Source organism: Lontra canadensis, unplaced genomic scaffold (genome assembly GCF_010015895.1).
Source record: "Lontra canadensis isolate GAN:19392208 unplaced genomic scaffold, GSC_riverotter_1.0 scaffold8, whole genome shotgun sequence".
Taxonomy (NCBI): Eukaryota; Metazoa; Chordata; class Mammalia; order Carnivora; family Mustelidae; genus Lontra; species Lontra canadensis.
This window is the reverse complement of record NW_022631002.1, coordinates 2,588,123-2,614,804: the sequence shown is the minus strand read 5'-3', so window position 1 is coordinate 2,614,804 and position 26,682 is coordinate 2,588,123. Positions and strand designations below refer to the sequence as shown.

At 53.8% G+C, this 26,682-nt stretch overlaps 1 protein-coding gene across 3 annotated transcripts; it reads right to left on the bottom strand.

Annotated features, from left to right (window-relative positions):
* Positions 1–1,198: 1,198 nt before the first annotated feature.
* On the bottom strand, positions 1,199–25,890 carry MTHFSD (methenyltetrahydrofolate synthetase domain containing). Of its 3 annotated transcripts, none has more exons than XM_032853804.1 (8): positions 25,824–25,890; positions 21,985–22,088; positions 20,558–20,671; positions 16,647–16,760; positions 13,898–13,988; positions 11,077–11,189; positions 10,685–10,810; positions 1,199–1,712 (listed from the first exon to the last, which is right to left on the bottom strand). In XM_032853804.1, the coding sequence occupies exons 1-8, from the start codon at positions 25,837–25,839 to the stop codon at positions 1,203–1,205; spliced, it is 1,188 nt and encodes a 395-aa protein (XP_032709695.1). In that variant the 5' UTR covers positions 25,840–25,890; the 3' UTR covers positions 1,199–1,202. The 3 variants fall into 3 exon arrangements, with proteins under 3 accessions (XP_032709695.1, XP_032709696.1, XP_032709697.1); XM_032853805.1 differs by lacking the exon at positions 25,824–25,890 and adding an exon at positions 23,248–23,496; XM_032853806.1 differs by lacking the exon at positions 1,199–1,712 and adding an exon at positions 8,202–8,770.
* Positions 25,891–26,682: the final 792 nt, after the last annotated feature.

Genomic DNA, 26,682 nt, shown 5'->3' with positions numbered 1-26,682 from the left:
AGAGGGGGAAGCAGGCTCCCCACTGAGTGGAGAGCCCGATGCGGGGCTCGATCTCAGGACCCTGGGATCATGACCTGAGCCGAAGGCAGAGGCTTAACCCTCTGAGCCACCCAGGCGCCCCCTGTTTTTCAGTTATTTCTGCCATTTGCTTTACTCAGGAAGCCTGGGGAAAGGAGCCTGCACATAGTGAGCCATCTAAGGGCAGACTTTCTTTCTGACATCTGCACAGTATTTTCATGTAAAACCAATGACAAAGTGCTTCTGCAAAGGGAGACAGTGCCCCCAGGTTTTATTGAAAGTATGTGCAAGGCATACCCCCTTGAGCTATGACTGTGCTTAAAACATGCTCAGTAAGAGCCTCTGGTAAAAAAAAATTAAAATTTTGCCACTTAAATGCTTCATCTGACTTTTGGCCCAGTATCAATTGCAAAATCACTTCTGTTAGGAAAGCGTCGTTCAACCAAAATCCAGTTTTGTTTTTTAGGAACAGAGAACTGGAGGGAAACCCCAAGAAACATCAGGCCCTGGGCAAACTGGTGTGAGCATCTCTGTCCCTGCCTGTGAGGAAGGCTGGGACAGCTTTCTCCATGACCAGCGTCTCCTACAAGATAGCGCGGAGTGCGGGAGTCCACGCAGAGACGGCAGGAGGCTGGAAGGTGAGGAGGGCACGGAAGTGAGATGCACGCCACCCGCACGTCACACTGGCTCTCCATCGCTGACACTAGCACCGAGCTGTGACAAGCAGTTTGCACCCGGGGAACTTGGATTCTGCGGTCTGAGCAGAGTTCTTCCCCTGCAGTCATACCAGACCGAGGACCCAAGGACAGCAGGGCGTGCTCAGCACCTGACCCCTGCTAGGGCCTTCTCCCCGACCACCCCCCTCCCAAATCCAGAGCACAGGCTCTCCTAACCGCTGCCACCATCTACTCCCACTTGTCCATCACTCACTCTGCTCCCCGCGGCCTCCGAACTCCCAGAGAGACCCGCGCGGCTGTAACACCCAGCAGGCCGGCTGAAGCACAGACATCCGGGCCCGGACAAGTCGGCAGTGTGCTACGGCTCCCTGCCTTCTCACCCGCAGGCCCCAGGCAGTAACGGAAGGCCGGCACGTGCTGGAAAGGCCTGGCCTCAAAACGGCTCATGCAGCAACGCTCCGAGCCCCGCTGCGCAGGCTCAAGTTCCACAGGGCCCGGAGCAGCACATCACAGGTCAGAGACAGCTGAGCGACGGTCAGGGCGTGGTTCCTCCGCACAGCTGCCTGTCCCATCTCCGGCCCTCTGCGGCCTGGCCAGCGCCACCTTCAAGGTGGCAGCACCCAGACGCAAGCCCCGCAAGCAGGAGACCGCCTGCTGGGCTGAGGTGGGGCCCTCGTAGTGCAGGAAGGCCCTGCGCTGTGGCCCCTGCCACGTGAGCCTCTGGGGGACTGTGCCCAGCTCTCGGAGGGCTCTCTTCAGCTCACTCACTCGGGTGCCCCGCGGAAGGTTCCCGATGAAAACGGTGTTAGAAGGCCCATCCTCCCCCTGCCCAGAACAGGATTCAGGCTGCTGTGGGTCCTGGTGTCTTCTGACAGTGCTCAGGGGAGGTGGCTGCCGGCTGCTGGTTCCCAGAAGGTGCCGGGGCTCATCCTGAAGGGTGACATCTCTCCCAGCCTGCCTCTCTCGGCAACGAAGGCTTCTGAGTATGGGGACTTTCCCCATCACCTCACGGCTGACCTGAAAGAGCAAAGCAGTTCCAGCTGTCCGCGCGGCTGCGCTTGGTCCGGAGGGAAGAGGACTCGGACCGCACAGGGGCCTCTGCCTTCCTCAGGCAAGCAGTCTGCCTCGCTGCACCAGTGGTCCAACACGGCCCTCTGAGAAGCAGGACCCCTCTGCCTTAATCAGCCACTTTGACCCCACACTGCCCCAGCTTAAGTCACTCTGGGATCCCCAGAGCCACTCTGGACTGTGCCCGACATGCCACGGCAGCTGGCAGGCAGGGAATGGTTTTCTCTATCCTCCTAGAGGCCCAGGAAGCAGACAACCGAAGGCCTCCTATGCAGAAGGGACAGTAAGCAACGTTACCGGAAGGAGGGCTCCCCGGCCACAGGTGGCAATGCGCCTGGTGACCTCCAGAATAATGGGAGTTTCTGCCTCCATGCCTGCCCTGTCCTCACAACTTGTGCCTTGGGGTGGGAAGGGGTCTTTAACAAGCCACCCAGGCCTCCTCCTCCTCCCCACCTCCACTGGAGGAGCATTTCTCAGGGACCAAGCCTCTCAAGGTGTCACTGGAAATGCAGAAACAAGGCAGATCTGAAATAGAACACCACTTTGGAAAATGCTTTCTAGCAACGGGTCATCGAGCTCCCAGCTAACACTCCAAAAAACGTTAAGTCTCAACGCACGGAATTCCTATACAAAGGAAATGTTTGGCTTTTTGGGAACCTGCAACAAATGAGGCAGTAGAAGAACCTCAAAACATGAGGCGGTTCCTGGTCCTTGAGAACTGGGACTGACAAGCGGGGCCTGCGTGCACAGGGGCTGCCCGGACCCAGCTTGCAGTGTGCAGGCTGACGGTCCCAGCCCGGTGCAGCCACCGCACGTGGCACGGCCCTGTGTGTTAGGCTGAACCTGGACAGTGGAGCCCGGGGCAGAACTGGTCTTCTGTCACTTGAGGAATCGCACGGCAGAAAAGACACAGCAATGCACCGTTTTAGTCCTTCTTAGCAATCCTCATTCTTCGGAGATGCTTTCTGCCCTTCTTTAGGGCACAAACCCTGTGAATGGCCAATTACTAAGAGGCGGGCAATGGTCCAAACACAGGACTTCCCACAAACATGGCTACTTCAGAATACAGATCAGCACATGAGTGAGACAGGTAAAACTTCCGTCTAAAAACAAAGAGCTTAACGGATAACGGATTCCTGTTGTTCTCTGCACCATCTGTAACTGGAGTAATGGTTCTGACCCTTGCCAGAGAGTCAGAGACCTCTGCAGAAGCTCCGGCTCCTCCCCGGGAGCGAGTCCCCGGCAATTCTGCGTGCGATTTCCCGAACTCTGCTCAGAGATCCCCAAACCACAAGAGGCACACAGGCCCCAAGTGAAGGGTCAGTGATTCAGAGGAAGAGTCAAAGAAACTTAAACACCTAAAAACAATCGATTCCAGTACCTTCTCACAGATGTCAAGGCTCCTGATCCTCATTAATCCAGCACCTGGTTCTCTCTCCTAGCACTAACTGGATGACACTCTCCACCTTGGCGCAGCCTTCCCACTGGCTCCGAGCCCTCTCCAAATGGACAGTGCCCCTGCTCCCAGCACGGCCACGTCATAAGCCTCTGCGGGTGGCACTTGTCTACTGGGGTCTTCAGAGCAGCACACAGATGCCCGGATGCCAAGGACTGGTCAAAGAAAGACCTGCTCCTTCTAATGCTCCCCATTATTGAGACACAGAGAAACAAACAGAAACCATGTCTGCACCATGGAGATATGCAGGAGATGTAACGACTCTTTTTTAAGCAAAAGGAAGTTTTCTTCCACTTGACTCTCTGCAATTCTTTTGAACTGATTCATCCAAAGATGACTAAGCTCACGGGCCAGTACCCCGAGAGGCTCTGGTCCCAAAGAATCCTAAAAATGACCTAAGTCCAACCAACCCAACTCCTGCCCACACCCCAATTCCACCTTCTTCAAGAGTTCAGATTCCTGTGTCCTCTCAGAGTTTTCAAAACAGATTTAAACTGGTCATAATTAGATTCTTTTTTAAGTAAGCTCCACGCCCAACATGGAGCCCAGCTCAGGGCTCCAACTCACAACCCTGAGACGAAGACCTGAGCTGAGACCTAGAATGGGATGCTTAACTGACTGAGCCATCCGGCTGCCCCTAAAATGGTCATAATGAGATTCTTAAGGATGTCTTAAGTTACTAGGATCTAGTAATTAGGGAGGATGATCAAATTTAAAATTGCCATTACAATCAGAGGAAACGTGACTACATTCTTTTATGGAAAAACTGAGTGTCACTCCACTGTGACACCAGCAGACAAGAGCAGCGAGGCCAAACCCCCTGGCGAACACCACGCCTCCTCCAGTGCCCGCCCGGAGCTCTCTTGCCTGGGTGACCGCCCTACGTACTAAAACTCCCATGTGTTTCTGCCTGGTGGAACCACGGGGCTCCCTCGGGTCAAAGCCAGTGTTCTCAGGAAACCCAGCCCAGGGGGCAAGGCTCCACACTCACGCAGCAGACATTCATTTACCGCGTGTCGTGGGAAGCAAAAATACATCCTTCTCTGCCCAGCACAGGCGGCTACTTTATCCCGAGCTGGCACGCGGACAAACTGTAATCAGCTGAACAGCAGCATGACTTAACCATGCACAGATTATGAACTAAGTCTACAGCACCGCCACACACACGCGCACACACAGACTCATCTTTAGGAATGGAAATGGCCAAATGCGTCACTTTTACGTAAAACCGCTCATCTCAAGAGCAGGATGTTTTCTGGGTAAGGAATGACAGAGCTTAATGTCAGCTCATGCTTCTGCGCCCACAAGTTCTAAATGGAAAAATCTCCCTGTCGACAAGGTGGCTTTCGCCACTTTCCCAGCTGTTTGCCATTTCTGTGCTCTTTGCAGAGTGGCTGGGGCCGACGGCGCTCCCTCAGCTGACACAGAGGCCTCTGTGCCCCAACTGAACGGGCTGGCTTCACCCTCGGGACGGCCCACAGCAGGGCCACGCTGTTTTTCCTGGCTAGCAATTAGGAACATTTGTTACCTTCTGTAAGTGTGCCATGTGAAATGAAAGATTCTGCCTGTTAATCAAACATAAAAAAATATTTCTGCTTTTCTGTAAGTATTCCATTCCATTGTACAGACCAAATATGATTTTTTTATATGTTACAACCACGCTTCTCTTACGCTTACAATGTCATTTATAAATATGCATTCTCTTTAAAGATTAAATGAAAAATCCGATGCCCTGGAAATACCAGCTAACTGCAGTACAGACAAGGAATCTCACTCTCAAGGCACCCGTGGCCAACCCAGGACGAGACTCCGGCCCTAATCTTGCCTCCACTATCCACCGGCTTCATAATCTTGAACCTGTTGCCTTTCCTGGCTCTCGCTTAACTTGACCAGAAGACACAGAGACCGGGAGGGATGATCTCTAGAATCCTTACCATTCTAAAATGTCAGGTCATGCTTGGGCAGCTGCCGGCAAAAAACCAGGAACACCGTTAGTATTTCTAACGTGAAATACAACTTTCACCAAAACTATTAGTTGTCTTGCATGAGACTAGCACTTATCGTTCACTGACTGAAAACACTCTTACATACAGCACTTTCCAATGACCAAGGCGAAATCATTCTCTAGAGAAAGCATGCCGGAGAGCCACTGAACGCACCGTCGTCCAGACGCAGTTCACGCCTGAGCAGCACGTGTTTGTCTTCCAGTTAGAGCATCTCCTAATGACAACAGGACTCATTTAAGACATCTTTTTGCACATAGTTGGTCAAACGTGTCACTTACTGAAAAGCCCCCATGGCATTAGTCCTTTGTAATTATGCTTTGACTGTGGGAGCTGAAGGACCAGCAGGGCAGTGACCACACACCATCACTGCTTCAGACCATGCGCACCATCGAGGCGATGGTTCTATTGGAAGCGGCCATGGAAGTCACTAAGAAAAACTGTTTAGGGGTGCCTGGGTGGCTCAGTGGGTTAAAGCCTCTGCCTTCCGCTCGGGTCATGATCCCAGAGTCCTGGGATCGTGCCCCACATCGGGCTCTGCTCTGCGGGAAGCCTGCTTCCTCCTCTCTCTCCACCTGCCTCCTTGCCTACTTGTGATCTCTGCCTGTCAAATAAATAAATAAAATCTTAAAAGAAAAGAAAAACCATTTATTTCCTGGTATACATGATCACTTCAAAACCTTTGCCGCCACAAGACGCCAGCTTCCAGCTGCAAACCACAGCTCCTGCCTGCCTGATGCTCTCCGGGGGCAGGGGCAGCGTAACAGACAGGCCCACAAGAGCAGTGAGGTCCCCTCCTGCTGGGCCAGCTCAGGGCCAAGTGTGGGACGAGTTCATGCCCGGCAGCTCGAGGCTCAGTTTCACACCCAAGTGTCGGCCACAGGGGGATGAGTGGCCCACGCAGCCCACCTCACACACAGGCATATGCCTGGCACGCACAGGCATATGCCTGGCGCACGCAGCCTGGACAGTCCAGTGTCACCGCCACGCACAAGCACATGACTTCTAAGAGCTGGTACACATTTAACCATCTTCCATCCTGGCTTCTCGTTTTTACCACTTAGGAGTATGCAGAGAATAGAGGCTCCTTGTGGAACCAGACGCAAACACGCCTGGGTGGAAGGTTGCCCTTGGAAAATGGTTTCAAATGTCCTGCTTTCTCCACTGAATAGTGTTGACTATAAAAGTGTATACTTTTTTGTGGGAAATTTAGAAAACAATGAAAAGAAATCTGAAATCCCAACTTGCAGAGAGAACTACCGTTAATGTTCGGATACACTTCACCTGTTTTTTCTTTTGGTGGGGGGAAGGGGTATAGGGACAGGGAGAGAGAGAATCCCAAGCAGGCTCCACCCCAGAACACAGCCCAAGTGGGCCTCAACCCCATCACTCTGCGGTCATGACCTGAGCTGCAATCAAGAGGTGATGCTTAACCGACTGAGCCACCCAGGCACCCCTCCATCATTTTTCTATACATGTTTTAGCATAATGAATATAAAATAATATACCAAACATGTATGAATGTATACTCTGTGCTTTTTCCACTTAGTATTTATTATAACATCAATGTTTTCTCATGCCATTAAACACTCTCAAAAAAGGCTATATGCACTTAAATTACAGGGTCGGGGAGCTTTAAGGCACCACGTTATGCTGGGTACTCATGCACCTCTATCTAAATTTGTAAGTATTTCTCTAGGACAGATTTCTAGAAGTTCAATTATTGGGTCAAAACCAGCATATCTTTTCAAAAAGAAGTATCAGCCACTCTAACTTGCTGGCCCAGGTCTGGGTAGGCGTCTGCTCACCTCTGGCTGTCCTTTCCAGACAACAATGCTGATATATGGGATCGGAAAGCAAGCATCAAGGTCCCAGAATGGCCGTTTCTCACAGAGGTCCTTTTTCCAAGCCCTTTTCCTCAAGGCATCTGTCATTCTCCACAAGTCAATCAACAGGGCCTGGTGACCATGTGGGAAAGACCCGCCCCACGGCGGTGGATGCCCCAAGTCGCTTCTCTGAGTCTGCACACACAGGAATGACCCTGGCAGAACCCCACTTCCTGAACTACGGAGAGAGTAACTGAGGAAGGCAGACATCCAGGTTTTGGTCAGTGTGTCCCACTGCTCTCCTTTGTAATCAGCGATGGTACCTCTTCCAGTGACTGTGGGGAGCAAGGGGGCTGGGAAGCCGTCCTTCGATCTGTGGCCTTGGTGGCAAGGAGCAGTCTCGGGGTGCCCTGGCTCTCTCGGAGCTGTGGCCACGCCCCGCTGCCCGACCGTGTCTCCAGGGAATTCCTGAAGTAAGTCTTACACCTTCTCCCTGCCTCATTCTAGCTCAGCAGAAAGCAGCAGAAGCGGGATGGGGCTCGGCTGTCCAGAGGCTCAGCCCAGTGGGGCCACGTGAGGGGACCACAGTGTGAGGGAAAGCCTGGAGCCTTGCCCACGCAGAGGGCTCCGTCCTGCCGCTGCCTTCCAGGAGCTCGTGTGGGTCCAGCTCCCAAGCAGGCGCTTCACTGCTCCGCTGTGACTCCCCACACCGCACAGCCCTGGAACCGACCGGCCGCGGGCAGCTGCTGGAAGCTAGATGTGGGGACTTCGGCTACCGTCCGCGCCTCCTGCCAGAGCTGAGGGATGCAGGCAAATGGCTTCTGAGCCACTGCAGATCACCTCCACGTGGCTGTGGACAAGCGGGGACATCGGGTTGCCGTCCCAGAGACGTAACGACTGCCCGGGCTGAAGTGCTGCCCAGAGGGTTAGGACCCGCCCCACGGCCAGGTCTCCCACGCCCCGCGCCAGCCTGGCCGAGATCCTGGGGGAAGCGCTTCCTGTTGCCAGGGCGGACCTGCTGGATTGGAGCGGGGAGCGGAGCTCGGGGAGTGCTCGGTTCCCAAGTGGGACAGTCACGGGACCCTGTAGCTCAGACATGGCCAAGTCCCCCAGAGCTCTACAGGTCACCCGGCGCACAGCAGACAGGGCACCCGAGAGAAAGGAGGACCCCACATGAACGGAGCAGACACACCTTCTGGAAGGAAAGTCTTTTCCTCCTTCACTGAGAGGCAGTAAAGGGCACACGGTGACAGCACAGTGCCATGGAGACACACGGGCAAGGCCCCGTCTTGGCTCAGTAAACCACTCAGAGGGTAACCAAGGATTCTGCCCGCAGCGACAGTGTCCAGGCACATTTCTCACACTTACCTACTTGCATGGCACACCTGTGACGGCCCCAACAGCAAAAATGGCCAAGTTCAGCAGGCACTTGGCGGGTATAGCCTGTGAGGTCAGCACTGACAGCACCCCACCTCGCAGATAAACAAATGGGGGGCCTGCAGAGGGTGTACCAAGGTCACAGATAAAGTGACTGAGATGTGTTGCTGTGGCTTCTAAGCCCACTCTAAACCACTGTCCCACCTGGTCCCCATCTTTAAAACCACAAGGCACAGGCAGAGAAAAGCAGGTGCTGCGTCGAGGAAGCCATCTGTCCGAAGTAGCTACAGCCGACAGCGGAATCCGTAGCAGCCTGGTCCCCACACGGGGACACCATGCACATCCCTGAGAATGTGGGACAAAGGCCAGGGAGTCAAGCGTTGCACAACCTTTGTGTAGTAAGAACGAGTTAAAAGTGTATCACATTCCGTGTGTGTTCCACAGCCCTCATCTGAGGCGTCTACAGTGTTTAGAAGGAACAGTGATGCCATACATTCCAACGAAATACATAAGAAGCAAATTCTGGGATTCTAATACCTACACAATGATGTCTATGGGTAGAAAATCACAGAAGAATATGTCAATGCGTATCAAGACTCCATACAAAATAATACCATACCCCAGCACCGAACTGCCCCTGCCCCTCCCCAGGTCTTCAGTGGAATTCAAGGATGGTTTTCCCAGTGTCGAGGAAAACTCGCTCTGGCTGCACACACAGCAAGGCCAGAACAGAAGCCCCAGGGGCTGGAAAAAGTCGCTGCTTTCCCAAGATTCATGGAAAAGGAGGCCCAGGGTTGGAAGAACAAAGAACCCAGGACGCCAAGATGAGAAATGGCATTTTAGAAGTTTGTAATTCTTGCCTAGGCCTCACTAGCAAGGAGGTGTTCCGGGAAGAGAGTGAGACGGTTGGCACGTCAACAAACAGCGCCAGCCCCGAGAGGCCGCACACAGTGTGACCAGCTGTGTCGCTGGCCCCTCCGGTTCATGTGGTTTCCTCTCACATACAGGAGGCTCCTCACCTGACATGACCAATAAGATCATCTGTTGCTACTTTTTGTTAAAATTAGCGGGATGTAACCGTGGCTATTCCCCAAAGCAGCACGTCTCTCTCTTTCTGGAGAGACCACTCGGCGTCTTCCTAAGGTGAGCTGCAGTCGGCCCTCGTGTATGAAGTGCTGGCCCCCGAGGGACCTGCAGCCTCACTGCAACTAGCCCCTTGTGCGGCTTCCCCAAACCTGTCCTCTCCGCTGTGAGCAAATGCCACTTCTCTCCTCTAACCCGTGGAGCAGCCTCCACCTAGAAGTCGTGGACCCAATTCCAAGGTGAACCCAACTTCTTCTGAAAGACACCAAGGGGCATCTGAATGTTCACAAAGCGTGCCACTGCCTTCCCCCAGACACTCGCCTGCACTCAGAGAGACCCATCCACTCACTTCTAGGTCACGCGTGCTCCTCCTCTCCGCTTCTCTCAGGGCTGACCTAGAAGGGGAACAGGCCCCAGGCAGCCCAAAACCACCTGCCCGTGGCATTTGTGGGAAAGGCCCACTGTGCCGTGGTGTTTCACTTTGTTGCCAATCTCAGAGGTGGATGTGACTGGTTTTCCATGCCACGGGAAGGCTCCTTTCCAACTGTGATGATTCGGGTTTAAGGAATGGAAGACATGAACAACGGCTTCGATCCAGATGAAGCACAACTCTGTTTCCCCAGTAACTCTGGCTGCTTGCCAGCAGGCAGGATCATAACCTACAGGTGGGCCTCTGGGACAGGACTCCCTCTGTAGACTACTGTCACGCATGCTAGTGACTGTTCTGCAGATGAAGTCGCAAAGGCATCAGCCTACGGAGGCTGTGGGTACTGCCTGGCGACCCAGGTCACAGCAAGACAAGCTAGACTTAGAACAGGAAAGCTGATTAGACAGCAGGTTGTCGTGGCCAGGATGGTGGACACAGCTCTCAGAGATGAAACCCGCTGGCCAGCACTGTGTCACGGCATGGGTCCTGAGTGGACTGTTCCTTCTGCCATCTAGAACTGGTGTCTTGCCACAGGAGACCTCGAACCTGGCTGCTTATCAAAATGCCACAGGTTTGCAAAGGAGATTCTTGGGCCCATGTCTGGAGACTGTGATGCAGGAGCTGAATTTTCAAAAGCTTACGGGTGATTCTAATCCACAGACATGCTAGGCCTAGGGATAGCTGCCAAAGAATGCCACACAGGAGGAGATGCCTCCGAGCTATAGGCCACTGCTGGCCACAGGACCCACCTTGGACCATATGATTCCCGTCGGCTTTGGGCGCTCACACCCCGTGACAATGACTCTCGTCGGAGTGAGAATGTAGTCCACTGTTAGGTCGTGGTCCTCGAGCAGCGCTTCAGGTATGTCGACGACCTGGTCAGACAGAAGTGGGTGAGGGAGCTGACGGGGAATGTGGCTCCTGTGCTCACTGCGCCGCACGGCACAAGCACAGGGCTCACCAGCCTCATGGGGTAAGGCTTCACTGCCAGACAGCTCCAGCTCTGCCAATACCACCACTCCCAGCAGATGTGGAATGAAGGCAGACACCAGTCTGTCCCTGTGTGTCTGTCTCCTTCCCTCCCCGCCCGCTCTCTCAGGGGTATGGCAGTAGCTCTGTTTGGCCTGTCCATGGGCAGCACCTGGCAGTCATGGACGATGGTGACCACAGGCGTCCCCTGGCTGACTGCTCCCATCGACACCATCATGGCATATTCCAGATCAGCGTAACCTTCTCCCTTCCCAATTCTCCAGCCTAAGAGACACGCAGAGCATCAGTACTTCAGGAGGAAATGCTTCATTAAGGTTGTAATGGAAACAGAAACTTGGACTCGATATCCCTGGCACCTCCTTAGAAACGTACAGAAAGCCCACAGGGAGCCCTCAACAGTGGGGCGTGGGGGCACGCCGACGCTGCACACATACCAGGGTCAGCGCACGGTGATGCCAAGCTTGAGCCTTTTAGTTGTGCTACAAGAGGCAACGGAACCTGCGTTTATGTGAGCAGAACTCACATTTTAAAGCAATAAAAGAGTAGTTTGGTTATTTAAAAAGATTTTATCCATTTATTTATTTATTTGACGGAGAGAGACCAGCGAGAGAGGGAACACAAGCAGGGGGAGCGATAGAGGGAGAAGCAGGCTTCCCACCGAGCAGGGAGCCCGATGCAGGGCTCGATCCCAGGACTCCAGGATCATGCCGTGAGCTGAAGGCAGATGCTTAACGCCTGGGCCACCCAGGCGCCCCGCAAGAGTAGTTTTTAAAAAGATTAAAGAACAAATTCCCACTAAAACCAAAATCTTTTAAATCCATTTATCCTGGAGAGAAAATAAAAACTAAAATCAGGGATCTGCATTTCAAGAGGACATCACCTTGTCCTCTGGAAAGTCCAGCAGGCCCTGGAAGAGGCCGGGTCTGGCAGAGGCCGTCCCTCACTGAGGACTCGGGGCTGTGGAAGGCTGAGCTGAAGGTGCATGAGAAGCTGCAGAGCAGGCGAGAAAGCAGCACGACGGGAAACATGACAGCACCCCTGGCTCCCACAAGAGCCGAGTCTCCCACATCAGGAAGCCCGTGACGCTGCCGAAATTCTAACTTCCGCTTAACATCCGCATCAGCATCCTCACCGGGGGCACCGACGCCCGAGCCTCTTGCGGACATTCTCACCCGTCGTCCTACTTCTGCGACTACCAACCTGCGACCGTGCGAGCCGAAAACCGTGAGAAAGACAGCGCGGTGGGGAAACGGCCAAGGACAGGACAGTCCGCAGACGCGGGCCGGTAAGCGGCAAACGTGAGTGATGACCACCTTCCCTCGCCATGAAAGGCCACTCCGACGGCCTACGAACCACCACTGCTCACGACCGGACCGGTCACCATGGAGGTCTGATGATTCTAGCTACGCAGAGGGAGCAGGCAGAGAGGTGCGGTGCGGAGCCAGGGACGGGAGGCCACCTCACAGCGGGCTGTTGAGCAGCAGCCACCAGGATTTCAAGTCCGCGCTTCGGTCCGACAGCTCCTCTGCTGGAGTCATGCCACGGATGGCCCTCGAAGGCACACAGAAACTCTACCACACGCTACACTCACTTCACTGTGATCTGCAAGGGAAACGCCAAAACCAAACCCTGGTGACATCTTAAGTGCCCATCGGATGGGCGTCCTCTAGCAGGGCACAGAGAGCTGAGTGCTGCTGCCTCTCCCGGGAAAACAGAACCAGGACAAACACGACCCACACACAGAACGCGGGACACGTGTGTCGACACAAGCAAACGCCGACACTGGGCATTTGGGAAGAGGGTGGCTCTTCTGACCCACCTCCCCAATGTCCGTGCTGACGTCAGTGTGCAGCACCAAGCACACCACACCAGGGTTCAGCTGCGGCGTCTGCTCTCCCGGGCACTGTGGGCTCAAGACAGAGACCACCTTGGCCTGACACCTGCCCCGCAGTAGGCACCCAGGAAACGTGTGCTCCTGGGAAGCCATCCCTGATGACACAGATGACATGTTGTCACTGGGAGCACAGGGAAAGCAAAGCACGCTGCACTACAACGTCTCAGGGACTACTGCAGAGAGCCGGCAAACACTGCATGCTCCGGGTGAAGGCATCAAAGGCCAACATTTAAAACTACGACGCTCAGGGTTTGGAACGAATGACTTAAGAGCATCTCTCGCAAACTGTTTGTTGGAAACCTCTCTTTAAGGAAGATCTGGGCTTTAGCTGGTTAATTTCCAAAGGGGCAGTGTTCAGGATGGGCATCTGAGAACAGTCTTTTTCCCTCCTGGAGGGAAGGAGCAAAGGGAACGCCTTCCCAGCAGGGGCGCAAACCACACTGAGCGAGCCAAGTCTGTGACCGGCCGACCCGTCCTGGGACCCACTGAGCCCGGGGCAGTATAAGCAGCAGCACACCCAGACCGTCTCCTGAGAGCGCCGAGCCGGGACTGGGGTAGAGCAGCAGAGGAGGAGGGACAGGGGCCCAAGTCCCCCAGGCAGCTTGGCAGACGGCAGACAGCAGCGTGGGACACCCTCCCCCTCCACCTGCCTGAGTGGCACAGCACCGGGCCTCCCCACGTAGGCTCAGGACACCCTGTGCTGCCCAGAGGCTGCTGCTTCCTAACAGAAGCAATGTCTGTCCGTTCACTGGAGATTTCCCAAACCAGCTATTTACTGTCGGACTGCAAACAGACCCGGCCCCGGTTCCAGGCAGCTCAAGATTAGAGGAAACCTCTCACCACCTGAAGAGAGAGGAGCTGCCTCCATGTTTCCCGCTAAGGAAAACGGTGATGCTGTGAAGGTGCTGAGTGTGAGGAACCCAGTTAATTCTTCAAGACGAATGGGAGATACAGTGGCTTCAGAGGACAGACGTGTGTCCAGAAAACTGAAATTACTTACCGTCGGTGTTTAAAAGATGAACACACGGCAGAACGTGAAGCTGAGGTCGCCTCCAGGAGTTTCTGATTTTAATCTTACCTTTTTCAGAAACAGCAACGGACCCCACCACAACCAAGTCCACAAGGACCCTGGAATCCAAGCCCACGGGAGTGCTGTAGCTCCTCACGCCCTGTGGACACAGAGGGGGACCTGAATGCTTCCTGGGCAGCGAGCGGCTGTCCCACCTCGCAGTTCACGGGCGAGGTGCACTCAGGGTCTGGGTCAACCTCCTGCGAGAAGCAAACTCGCCCAACAGCGAGCACGCAGCACAGAAGCGCATTTAGGAAGACCCTGGTTCAGAAACCATCGTAGGATAATTTCCCCAAATTTCTTCCACAGGAGAGATCCCACTTGGAACCGAGAGCACGAATGAGTTAGATGTTAAGTTTACAATACTGAGCAAATCATTTCTTCCCACACGGCAGAAGAGCACAGAGGTTAGACCACCGGCACAGGAGTCACGGAGAACCGGGTCCAGGTCCCCCTTAGCCCTGTGACCTCGAGAGGAGGAAGCTGACCTTCCATTTCTTCACTTCTAAGGCAGAGCTGTCACCCGCTGCCCTGTCAGCCTGGCGCTGGGAGGCAAGGAGATCATGGAGGTAGTGCATTTGAGCACATAAGACGTGGGCAGTTAATGTGTGGGACAGATGACGTATGAAATCCCGGGGCTATTACCTTCAAATGTAGCATCTCCACTTCCAAAATAGGACTAGTTCAACCAAAATGTACCAAAAGTACAGACGTTTACACTAACGAACAGACGCTTGTATTTACAGAGTAGGGAGGCTGATATGGTCATGAGTCTCAGATAACAAGAACTACAGGTCAATTGAAGAGCCAAATCCGGCCTCTGTGCAGACCTCTGCCCGACACAGGAGGGTCACCGAATATGGTATAATGCCTCGTCTACAAGTACATGACAAGCCACTTATGGGATCAGTACAGAGAGCTGGTTTGGGGCCTCTCAGGAGTCATCAGTCACCAGCCCACTGTGCCCCACGGTGGGAAGGCCCGCCCACATCCTCAACCCTGTTTTAAAGGGATTGGTGCCTGGCAGCCTTGGTGAGCAGAAACCTGTGTTAAAACCGTCCACCAGACTTCCTCCTCCCTCCAGAAGTCAGCTTCACCTGCTCTGCTGGCCGGACAGAGTGTGAGCAACCAGGAGACTCCTTGATTCCCCAAAGTCCTGTTTGATTTAACAAAAACTCAGCTGACAAACATTTCTGTGTGTCCGGAGAGGCGGTTGCTGGAAGACTCCTGGGTTAGAGAATAAACACAAAAACACCAAGACCACAAAGGCATCTGAGACATGCTGGAGGCAAAGGCTGTAAAGGGACAAATTCAGAGATTTCTCTGCCAAAAAGTAAGGCCATATCTGAGTCTCCTAGAGTTGACCCACACGGGGATAGTATTTCTGCCACTGAGCTCTGGCAGAGTAAATAATGATCGCACCAGGACCCACACCTGCACACAGACGTGGTCCTAAGAGCCTCTCTCCCCGTGCCATCAAGACAACGGAAATGTCCTGTTCAGGTTCCTGTATCTTATGTGCCGACAGAGCCCAAACTCTGCTGCTGAACCCTTAGTGAAGTTCAGTCACGAGAGCGGGCCTGGCTCTCCCCGAGGCCCGGCCACACTTGCGGGGATGCGTTTAAGGGACCGGCCGGCGCCGGCGCAGTACAGGGAACCGCTGTCAGCACACACCACAGCGCTCGCCTTTCAGAGGGACGCTGCTAAGGGCGACACAGACGAGTACACCTGACACAGGCCCCTGCGGTGGGCCCTCAGATACATCTGACCTGGACCTCAACCACCCCAGGAAGAGAAGCGCTGGTACTTCCGAAACCTGCGACTCGTGAGCCGCTCACCACACTCCCTGCCAGCTCTGGAAATGTCAGCTCCTGTATGTGGCCCGTGTGGCCCGCTGCAGGCCATCACACAGTTTGCGTTTTTGACACCGACCAGAACATGACTGTCTTATATTTCTAATTTTCCATTCGCACTTTTTTTCTACATACATTTGACTGTTTTACTTTATTACACACACTTCTGAAAGCTGTAGCAATCTGTATTTTTGGAAAAAGGTTATCAATAAATAACAATATAAACATTCAATTTTTAAATATCAGACCTAAGTGGAAAATCTTTTTTAAAAAGGAGTATCTCGATGCCCTATTTTTAATTCCTAATAGATTAGAAATGAAATGACCTGCGGTCTACTCTAGGAGTGTGAAAAAAGTCACCGAATTCTATTTCTTTATCTGCAAGACACAGGACAAATCCCCCCACAGAGCACCCTAATGTAGTATCGACAAACTTTAGTTTTACCACATTGTGAACACTGGAGAAGACCACAGAACTGAATTACTAAAGCCATTACTCAGAACTGGCAAGGTGATTTCCAGTCCCAGTATTCTGGAAATCCCTGAGTCCCCAGCTGCTCTGGTGGCACTTAAGAAAATGCCGGACCACGGCACAAGTTAACACCCGAAGGCGCTAGAGCACCACAGAACTTGTTTTCATTTTTAATGGGGAATTTAATTTAATAGGGCACAATCTGCTAACTTGGGACAAAAGAGAAAGTGGGTGACTCAGACGGAAGACACACCCTCACGGTTTTCTCCTTGGCTCCCTCACTGACAGGAGTGCTGAACACTTCCCCATCTCCACTCCTCTGGCTTTGTGAAACACAAACTTCGATTTTGTGGCGTATTTTATGCATTCTAACTCACCAGACGTCTCGGCTGACAACCCTGCTCCCCTGTGGTGAGGCGGCTCCTGCGCTTACCTGAGAGGTGGCACATGTTCTCAAGATGTCTTTCGTTGCCCCGGGAGGTGGTGTGATCTTATTAAATAACCCCGTTCTCAGTCGTGGTGTTGGGACCAACAATGTTTTTTTGCTCTTTTAAAAAAAGATAATAAATTACAAAATTAAACATAGAAAATTTATTGCATGTGATAGCATTTCAGGGGTAAAACCAAATTACTATTATTGGCATCTTTTGGTGTGTGCCAAGGAAATGATCCCTTTGCAAACCCAATTAAATAGCGCATGGCGGTCCACCTTACTCAGGGCCACTACCCTACCCACTTAGGACGAAGAGGCAGTGAGTCGTCAAACTCCGGAATTCTACTTTACTTGCCACTCAAAAACACTACAGACACAAACTGACAATGTAACTCCCAACGAAGACCTGTTCTCATTAGAATTCCAACCAGGACTTTCCTGTGTTCTCCCCTCCCAGCATCACACACTATAGTTACAATGTTTCATTTTTTAAGATTTTCTTTATTTCTTTAGAGAGAACAGGAACAGGGGGAGGGGCACAGGAGGAGGGAGGAGGAGACTTCCCACAGAGCAAGGAACCCGCTGTGGGACTCGATCCCAGGACCCCAGGATCATGACCTGAGCTGAAGGCAGGTACTTAACCCACTGAGCCACCCAGGCGCCCCCGTTTGAAACCTGCATTACACCTCAAGCCTTCACGACCAGTTTGCTGTTCCAAAACTTCCAGCGTCGGAGATCAGGCCTCATTAGAGTCGGTATTTTGTATTAACCTGAGTCCACAGCCCCCTTTCTTCTATTTAGTCCCCAAACACCTTGTTCTGAGTCCCAGAGTGGGGACTTGCAAAGTGCAGGCCTCTGGCCAGCAACTGCAGCCCCTCGGCACCTGTGAGAAATGACCAGAAGCTTGGGGGCAGGCACAGCAATCTGCTTTCACAAGCCTGCCGGGTGATCCTGATGCCCAGGAAAGTTCCAGAGCCACTGCCAACAGGCATCTCTGCAGATTATGCCAGGGCAGGCCATGAGGCAATTGTAAAATTTATAAAATCTAAGCTGTAAAAAGAATGTATTTTAGTTTTGTGCAAAAGAGGACAGCCGGAGACCAATGTGAGAGCTGTAAAATCAAAGGCTGGCTTACTTAAAGCCATGAGAGAAGAAATATCTCCACACGGATCATGAGCACCTGCTCTTTTCCTGCAGAGTGTGAAAGAGCTTTGGGCTCATTCACAGTCTGAAGATTCTGGTGCACTGCACGTTATCCTGGTCACTCCCTCTTTTCTGGAAGCCGCTTATACTTTAGAATCGCCTGGGGAGTGGGAGTGCAGACCCACCCAGAGCATCTGATTCAGGACCTGACCATCCGCAACGGATGGTTTTCTAAGTTCCCTGGGCGGTGCTAATGTGCAACCAGGGTTGGCAAATGCTGACCTGCCAGTGCTTCTTTTTTTTTTTTTTTTTAAAGATTTTATTTATTTATTTGAGGGAGAATGAGTGAGAGAGAGCATGAGAGAGGAGAAGGTCAGAGGGAGAAGCAGACTCCCCAAGGAGCTGGGAGCCCAATGCGGGACTCAATCCTTGAAGTCTGGGATCATGACCTGAGCTGAAGGCAGTTGCTCAACCAACTGAGGCACCCAGGCGCCCCTGCCAGTGGTTCTTAAGGCACCACCAGTGTGTTTATTAAAAACAGACTTCAAGGGCACCTGGGTGGCTCAGTTGATTAAGCGTCCGCCTCTGGCTCAGGTCATGATCCTGGGATCCGAGGATCAAGCCCCACATCAGGCTTCCTGTTCAGCAGGGAGTCTGCTTCTCCCTCCCTTTGCCTTGTGCACACACGCACTCTCGCTCTCAAGAAAAGTGGGGAGCGGCACCTGGGTGGCTCGGCTATTAAGTGTCTGCCTTCGGCTCAGGTCATGATCCCAGGGTGCTGGGATCGAGCCCCGCGTCAGGCTCCTGCTCAGCAGGAAGCCTGCTTCTCCCTCTCACACTCCCCTTGCTTGTGTTCCCTCTCTCGCTGTATCTCTCTCTGTCAAATAAATAAATAAGTAAAATCTTAAAAAAAAAAAGAAAGAAAAAGAAAACAATAAAATCTTTAAAAAAAAAAAAAAAAAGGACTCTAGAAACCTATTGAAGATCTGGGGTTGAGCCTGGGAAACTGTGTATTCCCAAGCACAGGCCACTGTGTCCCCAGGCATGGACTGTGGCCACGTGCATCAGGATCCCTGCCTGTACTTAGGTGTAGTCTAGGGCACAGGGACCACATACGTCTTCATGTCTTTTTCACCACCATATGCCTGTGCCCACCAGAGAGCCTGTACTACCACAGATTCTCAAAGCTTGGCTTTCCTGCCCCTGAATTAAAGAAGAGACAGTGAGGCCCCGCTCGTCCATCTTGCCACCCGGCTGTGCTCCTCCTACAGGCCGTCTTGACAAATCTTCAACACACTCAAGGCTTTGATCCGTGCTCTGCTGGGCTGACCGGTACGCCCCTCATACGCGCAGAGCTGGCTCCAGAGTCAGCGTGGGTTGGAATCCCGGCTTCACCATTATTGAACAGGGCACCTGGCCAAGTCACTTGACCTCTCTGCGTCTAGCTTACTCCACGTCATTTGGGAACAGAGATCACTCCCACAGGGTTGTTGGCGGAATTAGATGAGGTAAGAGCGCGCACAGTTTCCACAGAGCTCTGTCTTCACACAAGGCAACCACTCACTTGGGGCTCTTCTCTGCTGCCATTATTTCCTCTGGTTCATTCAAGCGAACTACTGACTGGGAAAATACAGCGGGCAGGAGAGAAGGCTTCCAGAAGGGCCTGAGTGGGAGGCTCCTCTGGGGCTGGACTGCAGTCAGCTAACAAAATGACCCCCGACACGCAATCCTTGAAGGAACCAGAGGAGGATCCCCACACACACACACCCCGCCCCATTCCCTGTAAAATCCCTTCTCCACACGGGCTGCAAGGTGCGCTGTGTGACCAAGGCCTCACGGGAGCGGTGGGAGAGTGGACTGGCCACACAGTCGCGGCCGCTAAGGAGAAACTCAGCAGATCTGGATGCCCATCCCCGACAGCAAAGCGTCTCAGCAGAGCAGCCCCTGTTGGCATCACTCAGGGCTGACACACGGATGCTGCTGCTCGGGCAGTTTCTATTTAACTTACGGGTTTGTCGTGGTTCTACAGCTGCATCAGAGCTATAGACACATAAACTTATACCAAGTTTTCTGATTATACTTATTAAATTTAGTGAATTTAGGGGCGCCTGGGTGGCTCAGTGGGTTAAGCCTCTGCCTTCGGCTCAGATCATGATCTCAGGGTCCTGGGATCGAGCCCCGAATCGGGCTCTCTGCTCTGCGGGGAGCCTGCTTCCTCCTCTCTCTCTGCCTGCCTCTCTGCCTACTTGTGATCTCTGTCTGTCAAATAAATAAATAATCTTTAAAAATTTTTTAAAAATTATAGTTTAAAAAAAAATTTAGTGAATTTAAAGCAACCCTAAGGGAGGTTTTTTTCCCCCTCAAGCAAGGGCCTATGTATGTAAGTTAGGAAACACTGTTCTCATCAATAGATTTTGGGGATTCCATCCTATTTCTTACTCATGGGTCATCACGTCTCAAAGAATTATAATATAAAAGCAGCAAAAGGAAATAAACACAACCTTTCCCTTCTGAGGAAGCACATCAGACTAGACTGCCTCAAGGTCATCACTGTGAACATCCTTTATCTCTGAATTTAGGAACATTCATGACTTCTGACAAATCAGAGCATTCTGGACTGTTCCTAGAAAAAACAACTCCAAGGGTCTGTTCTGCGTGGAAGCGAGTCAGAAGCACGATCCGCAGTATGTCAGCCGCACACGCGTGCCAGCCGCCGGGAGAACGCGCTTTATCAGCGGCCAGGATGGCGGCTCAGGGAGCGGGATTACCTGCAGCGCCAGCAGCCGAACGCCTTCCAGTGGCTTGTCGGGGTCCACCTTAACTTCCTGCGCTCTGGCAAAAACCTCTAGTTCTCTGATGCTCTGGCCAGCCAGGTAGGAGCCCTAGTCAGGCAAAGAGACAGAGCTGCACTCACGGCGAGGACGAAGGAGCGCGCTTGTCTGCGGAGCATCAGGACTGACTTTAACCGTTCTGGCCTCTTGGAGCGCCTGCAAGCGTGGGAAATGCTCAGCAGCAGGGGAGGCCCGTTTTCAAACGCGATCGCACGTTACTGACAAGACAGCACGATCCTGGGCCGACGACACGCGGGAGCGGATTGGTCTGGCATCTCACCCAGGCAGGTGGGGCGCACGAAGTCGGAGACAAGATCTCAGAATCGCCCAAAGCAGTGTGGGAAAGCAGGGTAGAAAGGGGCTGAGAAAGCTAGCTCCAACTTATTTTTAACCACGCTAAAGCATATATTCCAAAAAAGGGTAGAAAGTATATAGTCTGATGAGTTTTCACAAGAGGAACACACGTGTGTAGTAGCTGCCTAAACCCTGAGTGCATGACCACTAACCCGGAATTCCCTTTCTAGACATTTTTTACCGATTCTGTGCACCTTTCTCTTTTCCCTGTACTTCATGTACACTTCCCTCCCGGAGATAACAAGCACCAAAGCAAAACAAAGTAGCAATAAAAACATCCAAAAAGAACAGTTTTTCAAAGGTACAGGATGGCCTCAGAACCAGCTCAGCTGAGAACCAGAGAAGGGTGGGAGCTTGTTCCCAAGAAGCCAAGCATGGGGAGACAAAGTCCAGCCAAAATGGGTGATGACGGAAAGTAAATGAGCCACACATCCTTTGGGCCTGATAGAGTCATCAGTGTATTTTCAAAAATCCCTTTGTTTTCCTGTGAAAAACATGCATGCTGAGATTCTGAGCGGTGTATGTTTGCTCATTGAAGCAAACTTATTTCCTATGAACAGCGTCATAAACAGACATCTTTATCTTCTTTCTGAACAGTGAGGAAACTGAGGCCTGAATCATCCATCAGGGACCGGCAAGGCCTTTTTCTTTCGAAAGGCGCTGGCCCAGGCCCCCCTCTCAGAGGGCATCATTCCTTGCTGTTCTTAAGGGAGCCAACTTGGAGAAAAGGGCCACAACAACAGTAGCTGTAGCATCACCTCAAGGCAAGACATGACCAAGCCACCAACCCCGCACAGAATGGCAAGAGGCCGTGAGTGAGGACTAAGGAACCCAGATGAGGGACATCTCAAAACACAAAGGACATGCAGGCCAGTGGTGTGAATTCTGCACTACTGCCCACCGTTCCCCCAAAGCAGATCCACCGTGAGCCCGGACAGTAACTGCGTTACTAACTCTCTCATTTAGGAATAGCGTGTTTTCCCTCTGACTGCTGAGGAATGCTTCAGTACCTTGAAGTTGGGAATCCTGTGATGAACGGGCCGGGGGAAATCAGCTAAATGTTGTGATTCCATGTAGTCCCAAATCTGCTGACGAATGTCCTGTTTGGAAACACCTACGGCAACAAAGAGTGGAAGTAGTTAATGTGGCAGAAAGGAGTCCGGCCGTGTGCCCGGGCCGGGGGCTGCTGGGTGCCTGCCCCGGCGGCGCCCTCCGTGTTCCGTCATGCCAGACCAATCCAGGGCTTCTCCACTCTGTGGCGAAAAATCAGGGTCAGTGATAAACTCACAACATCAAGTCCAAAACCAGAGCAAATTCAGTATAATCCAGGTGTTGAACTTAGCTGTACCGGCCCGCAGCAGCAGAAGAAAATGCGAAGCGAGCCCCGTACCCCGGCTACCCTCAGTTCTTGCCTGGAAACGCGCATTCTGTTCAGTCAAGGCACTGCAATCCTCGCTCTAATCATTTTTTTTTTTAAGATTTTATTTATTTATTTGGCAGAGATCACAAGTAGGCAGAGAGGCAGGTGGAGAGAGAGGAAGGAACCAGGTTTTTTGCCGAGCAGAGAGCCCGATGCAGGGCTCGATCCCAGGACCCTGGGATCATGACCCGAGCTGAAGACAGAAGCTTTAAGCCACTGAGCCCCCCAGGCGCCCCTCTAATGAGTTTTGATGCAGGTATGATTCATGCGTGCAGGCTGTGAACCCAGAAAGCTTGCCTTAAGCCTACATGCTTTGCAAACCACCTACTGTTTTGCGATATTGATTACAACCTCCTGCATTAGTACAGCAACAACTTCTTCTACACCCAACCTCGGAAGCACACTTTTTGTCCACAAGCATTCTTTCATTATTGGATTGGAACAGTCTGAATGAAATTTACATTAGCCGTGTGTTCCTCTTAAGAGTGGAGAACTATATAAAGCAGTTTCCAGTTAGATAAAAAAACAAAACCAGCACCTTCACAAAGACATATCTTAAAAATATTTACTGAATTTTCATTTCTATTGATCCTAAAGGATATCCTCCAAAGGATACTTGAACTGAAGTCTGTTTCAAATCACCTTACCTACTGGATCTGTCTTCATAAAAGTCTGTCACGCAGCCAGCAGTGAGAACCAGGAGGCAAGGAACTCCCCATGAGGTCGTCTCACTCACTGGTGAATTCTCAACACCAACCTTCCCTGACTGCTGGCGAAGAGGAATGCGGCCTACCCTGTGCTGTCTGCAAGTCACCGTAGGGACACACATGCACGGGGCTTAGGGAATGCGCACCTCCCAAGCGGGCAGTGAAAGCCGACCTCTTCCTTCCAGAGAACTTAAGTGCTCGCCACAGTTAGACGTGAGGTTCTGCATGTACTGTGTGTGGCTGAGGCACCTCTCACCGTCTGAGCAGAGGGGAGGGGCAGGTATGGCCTCACAGGTCCTCAGTCTCCCTTAAATGAGGGCTGGATATCGAAAAGTGACCCATGGGAGCAGCCCAAGTCCGGAGACAGCTGGGAACCACCGGGATGGGTGCGGTGGGGCCGGCAGCCGGCTTCTCAACCAGACATTTCTGAACTGTATGGCCTCCAATCGTGTCAATCAGTTACGTCCTGAAAGCTCCTTTTGCATGAACAGACTCTGAAAACAAGCAGAGGAAACTACTGACAAGCCTCTCTCTTTGCTGCCTGCACCCCCCAGGGCAATCGGTCAGCACACCCCTTTTTCCTCACGAATTCTTCTCCAGGTACTGGGGCGCACACAGAGACCCTGGCTGTCACGCCCTCTCCCTAGCGTGGTGTGCTGCACGGCACACACTGCCCTGCAGTCACCTTGCAGATCTGCCCGGGGCTACACGAGAGTACCTCGCCCTTTCGGGAGGCTGCACGGTACTCCGTCGCAGGGACAAGCCAAAGTTCACTCAGGAAGCCCTTTCTGAAGGCCGTAGGTGGCTTCCGGTCTTGTTACTAACATGCGCTTTGCCACCTGCCCACATTACCTCCATGCATTACCCTCCACGTGTAGTCCCGAGGAACACCGGCCAACAGCTGAAGGCCTCCGATGCCTACGCCCTCGGGCTGGGCCTACATCTCCTGTGGACAGGGTGCAGCCCCGCCCTGGAGGCCCTGGAGCCCACCACTAACGCTTCTGGAGCTCCCCGCCCCTGGCAGTGCTAAGCCACCTCCGAAGTGAAAACCGCGGTTTGGGTGTGCTCCGTTGTGCTCCGGGAACACGCGTGTGTAAGGTGCAGCCCCAGTCGGCTGACAGGCTGTGTCTGGTACTGCCTTGTGCGTTCCCGTCAGGACCCCAGCACAGAAGGCGTCTGCTGCCAAACCTGCTGGGCTCTTTGTCCCTTCCACAAACTCACTCTTCAGGGCTCTGTTTCAGCACCACCGCCAGGAAGTCCTCCCCGCCCCTCCCGGTCCACTGCCTGGGGATCCCTCCGTCACAGGGTCCCAAGGAGGTCTGGCCTACGACGCCGGGCTTCCCACTTCAGCCTCACCGCCGTCCCTCCTCGCTGTGGATTCAATGTGGCTCGCGCCTGCTGGTCCCCGCTTCCACACACCTGCCCTCCTCTTTCTGCCCTCCAGGCCTTGGTACATCCTCTCCCTCAGGCCTCCCCGACACACCACACCCCGGAGGCACCGAGTGCCCCGTCACACGCAGCTGTCCCCCCTTTAGCAGCCAGAGCACCCTGCTTTTTAAACACAATTACGCTGGCACAACTATTAGGTTATTTACCACTTTCACGAACACCCGTGGGTGCCACAACGTTCCCAACACCGTGCGGGACGCGGTGTGGGGCACGAGAAGTGCAAGGGATGGGGACCCTTGCTCTGCAAAACCCACCAATCGCGAGCATCTGAGCGACTCCCCTTTAGAAAGCGATGCCGACTGGGGGCGCACGGGGGTAAAAGGGCAGGTCCTTGCCCTTGGAAAAGTTACAGGAACACCGGAAATACGCGGGATAATAAAAGCCGACACAGACTTGGTGCAGTGCCCGGGCCCTGTCGGTCGATGCCTGCTGACCTCCCCCAACACGGGGCTCCGTCCGGTCACCCAGCGTCTCGCTCCTCCGCCCACCTCGGCTGAGCTCGGCCGGCACTGGCGGGTCTGAGCCGGCGGCCGTGTGCCGGGCGCAGGCTGTCTGCACGCCGCACAGCCGCCAGCCGGGGAGGCCAGACGCGCGCGCCCGTGTCGCCGGACCCGGCTCCGCCGGACTCCGCCGCCGGACTCCGCCCCCGCCCCCCGGCTCCGCACCCGGCTCTGTCTCTGCCAAGTACGCCCGCACCCGTCTCCGAGGCTCCTCTCCGAGCCTGGGGGCACCGAAGCTCCCGGCACGCGGGCAGGGCCGGGCACAGCGCTTCAGAGGACAGTGACTGAGCGGCCATCAGCCGCGAGCCCCGGTCTCCCCGCTGCCCCGTGCGGACGCCAGCGCGGGTCTCGCAGGTGGTGGTCATGACCGGCCGTGACCGGCACGCGGCCCACGCGCTCGGCAAGCAGCCCTCCCTCTTCTGCCCGTGTCTCCGCTCTGCCGGCATCAGGGTCGGAGACCGCGGTCCGCTGGACCTCCGAGCCCCGCTCAGATCCCTCCGCGTCCCCTTCCCGCCTGTCCGGTGCTCCCGCCCCGCCCCAAGACCGTCCGCGGCGGCCCCTCCCGCGCCCGCCCCCCGCCTGCCCCTCAGGTGGGTCCCTGTCGACCCCTCACCCGGCGGCCCCTCAGGTGGGTCCCTGGTGGCCCCTCACCCGGCGGCCCTCCCGCGCCCGCCCCCGGCCTGCCCCTCGGTGGGTCCCCGGCGGCCCTCACGCATCCGTCCCCTGCCTGCCCCTCAGGGGGGTCCCCGCCCGCCTCTCCCGCAGCTCCTTACCCGGCTTCAGCGCCATGACGACGCAGTCGCTGAGCGACGACTCCAGAAACCAAATCCGGCGCGGAGTGACGTCACTCGCTGGCGCGCTCTCCCCGCGCCTGCGCGCTGACAGTTGAGGGGGGCGGTAGCGTCGCCTTGGAAGCCTGGTGGGAACAGCCCGGGGCGCGCATGCGCGTGCGTCTCCGCGGGCCGTGGGGAGGGACCGACCGTGGCGGGAAACCCGCGTGGTTCCGGGGCTGTCATTTGTTTGGGGAGCAACAGAGTGTTGAGCGCCTATTCTCAGGGGCGTTTGTAAGGCGCTGGGGCTAGGTGAAGAAGCCCCTGGATTCTCTGAGCCCACAGCCAATTCCAACATACTCCAGCTCCTTTTCTGTCCCCCCAGAGGCCCCCTCCTCCGGGAAGCCAGCCTTGATTGCTCTTCCAGGATGTGATTCTTCCTCTCTGAGAAAGACATCCAAGTGCTCTCACCTGGATGCGCATCTACCTCAGCTGTGGACACTTTAAAATGTCAGGTTGTAAGGACACCTGGGTGGCTCAGTCCATGAAGCCTCGGACTCTTGGATTCAGGTCCCGTAACGAGCTGATGGTCGCGGAATGGAGCCCCGAATCAGGCTCTGCCCTCAGTATGGAGTGCGCTTCAGCGTCTCCCTCTTCCTCTTGCCATCTCTCTCTCTCTCAAATAAATAATACAATATTTTAAATTAAAAAAGTAAAATTAAATGTCCGATTGCTGGAGTGGGATTCGCTGCAGGTGGGATGGTGACCAGCCTGGGTGCCGGGTGAGTTGAGAAAGACCTCTTGATTTTACCGCGACCTCTGGATCTAGGGACTGCAAGGACGTGACAGCTGCAACACGTAG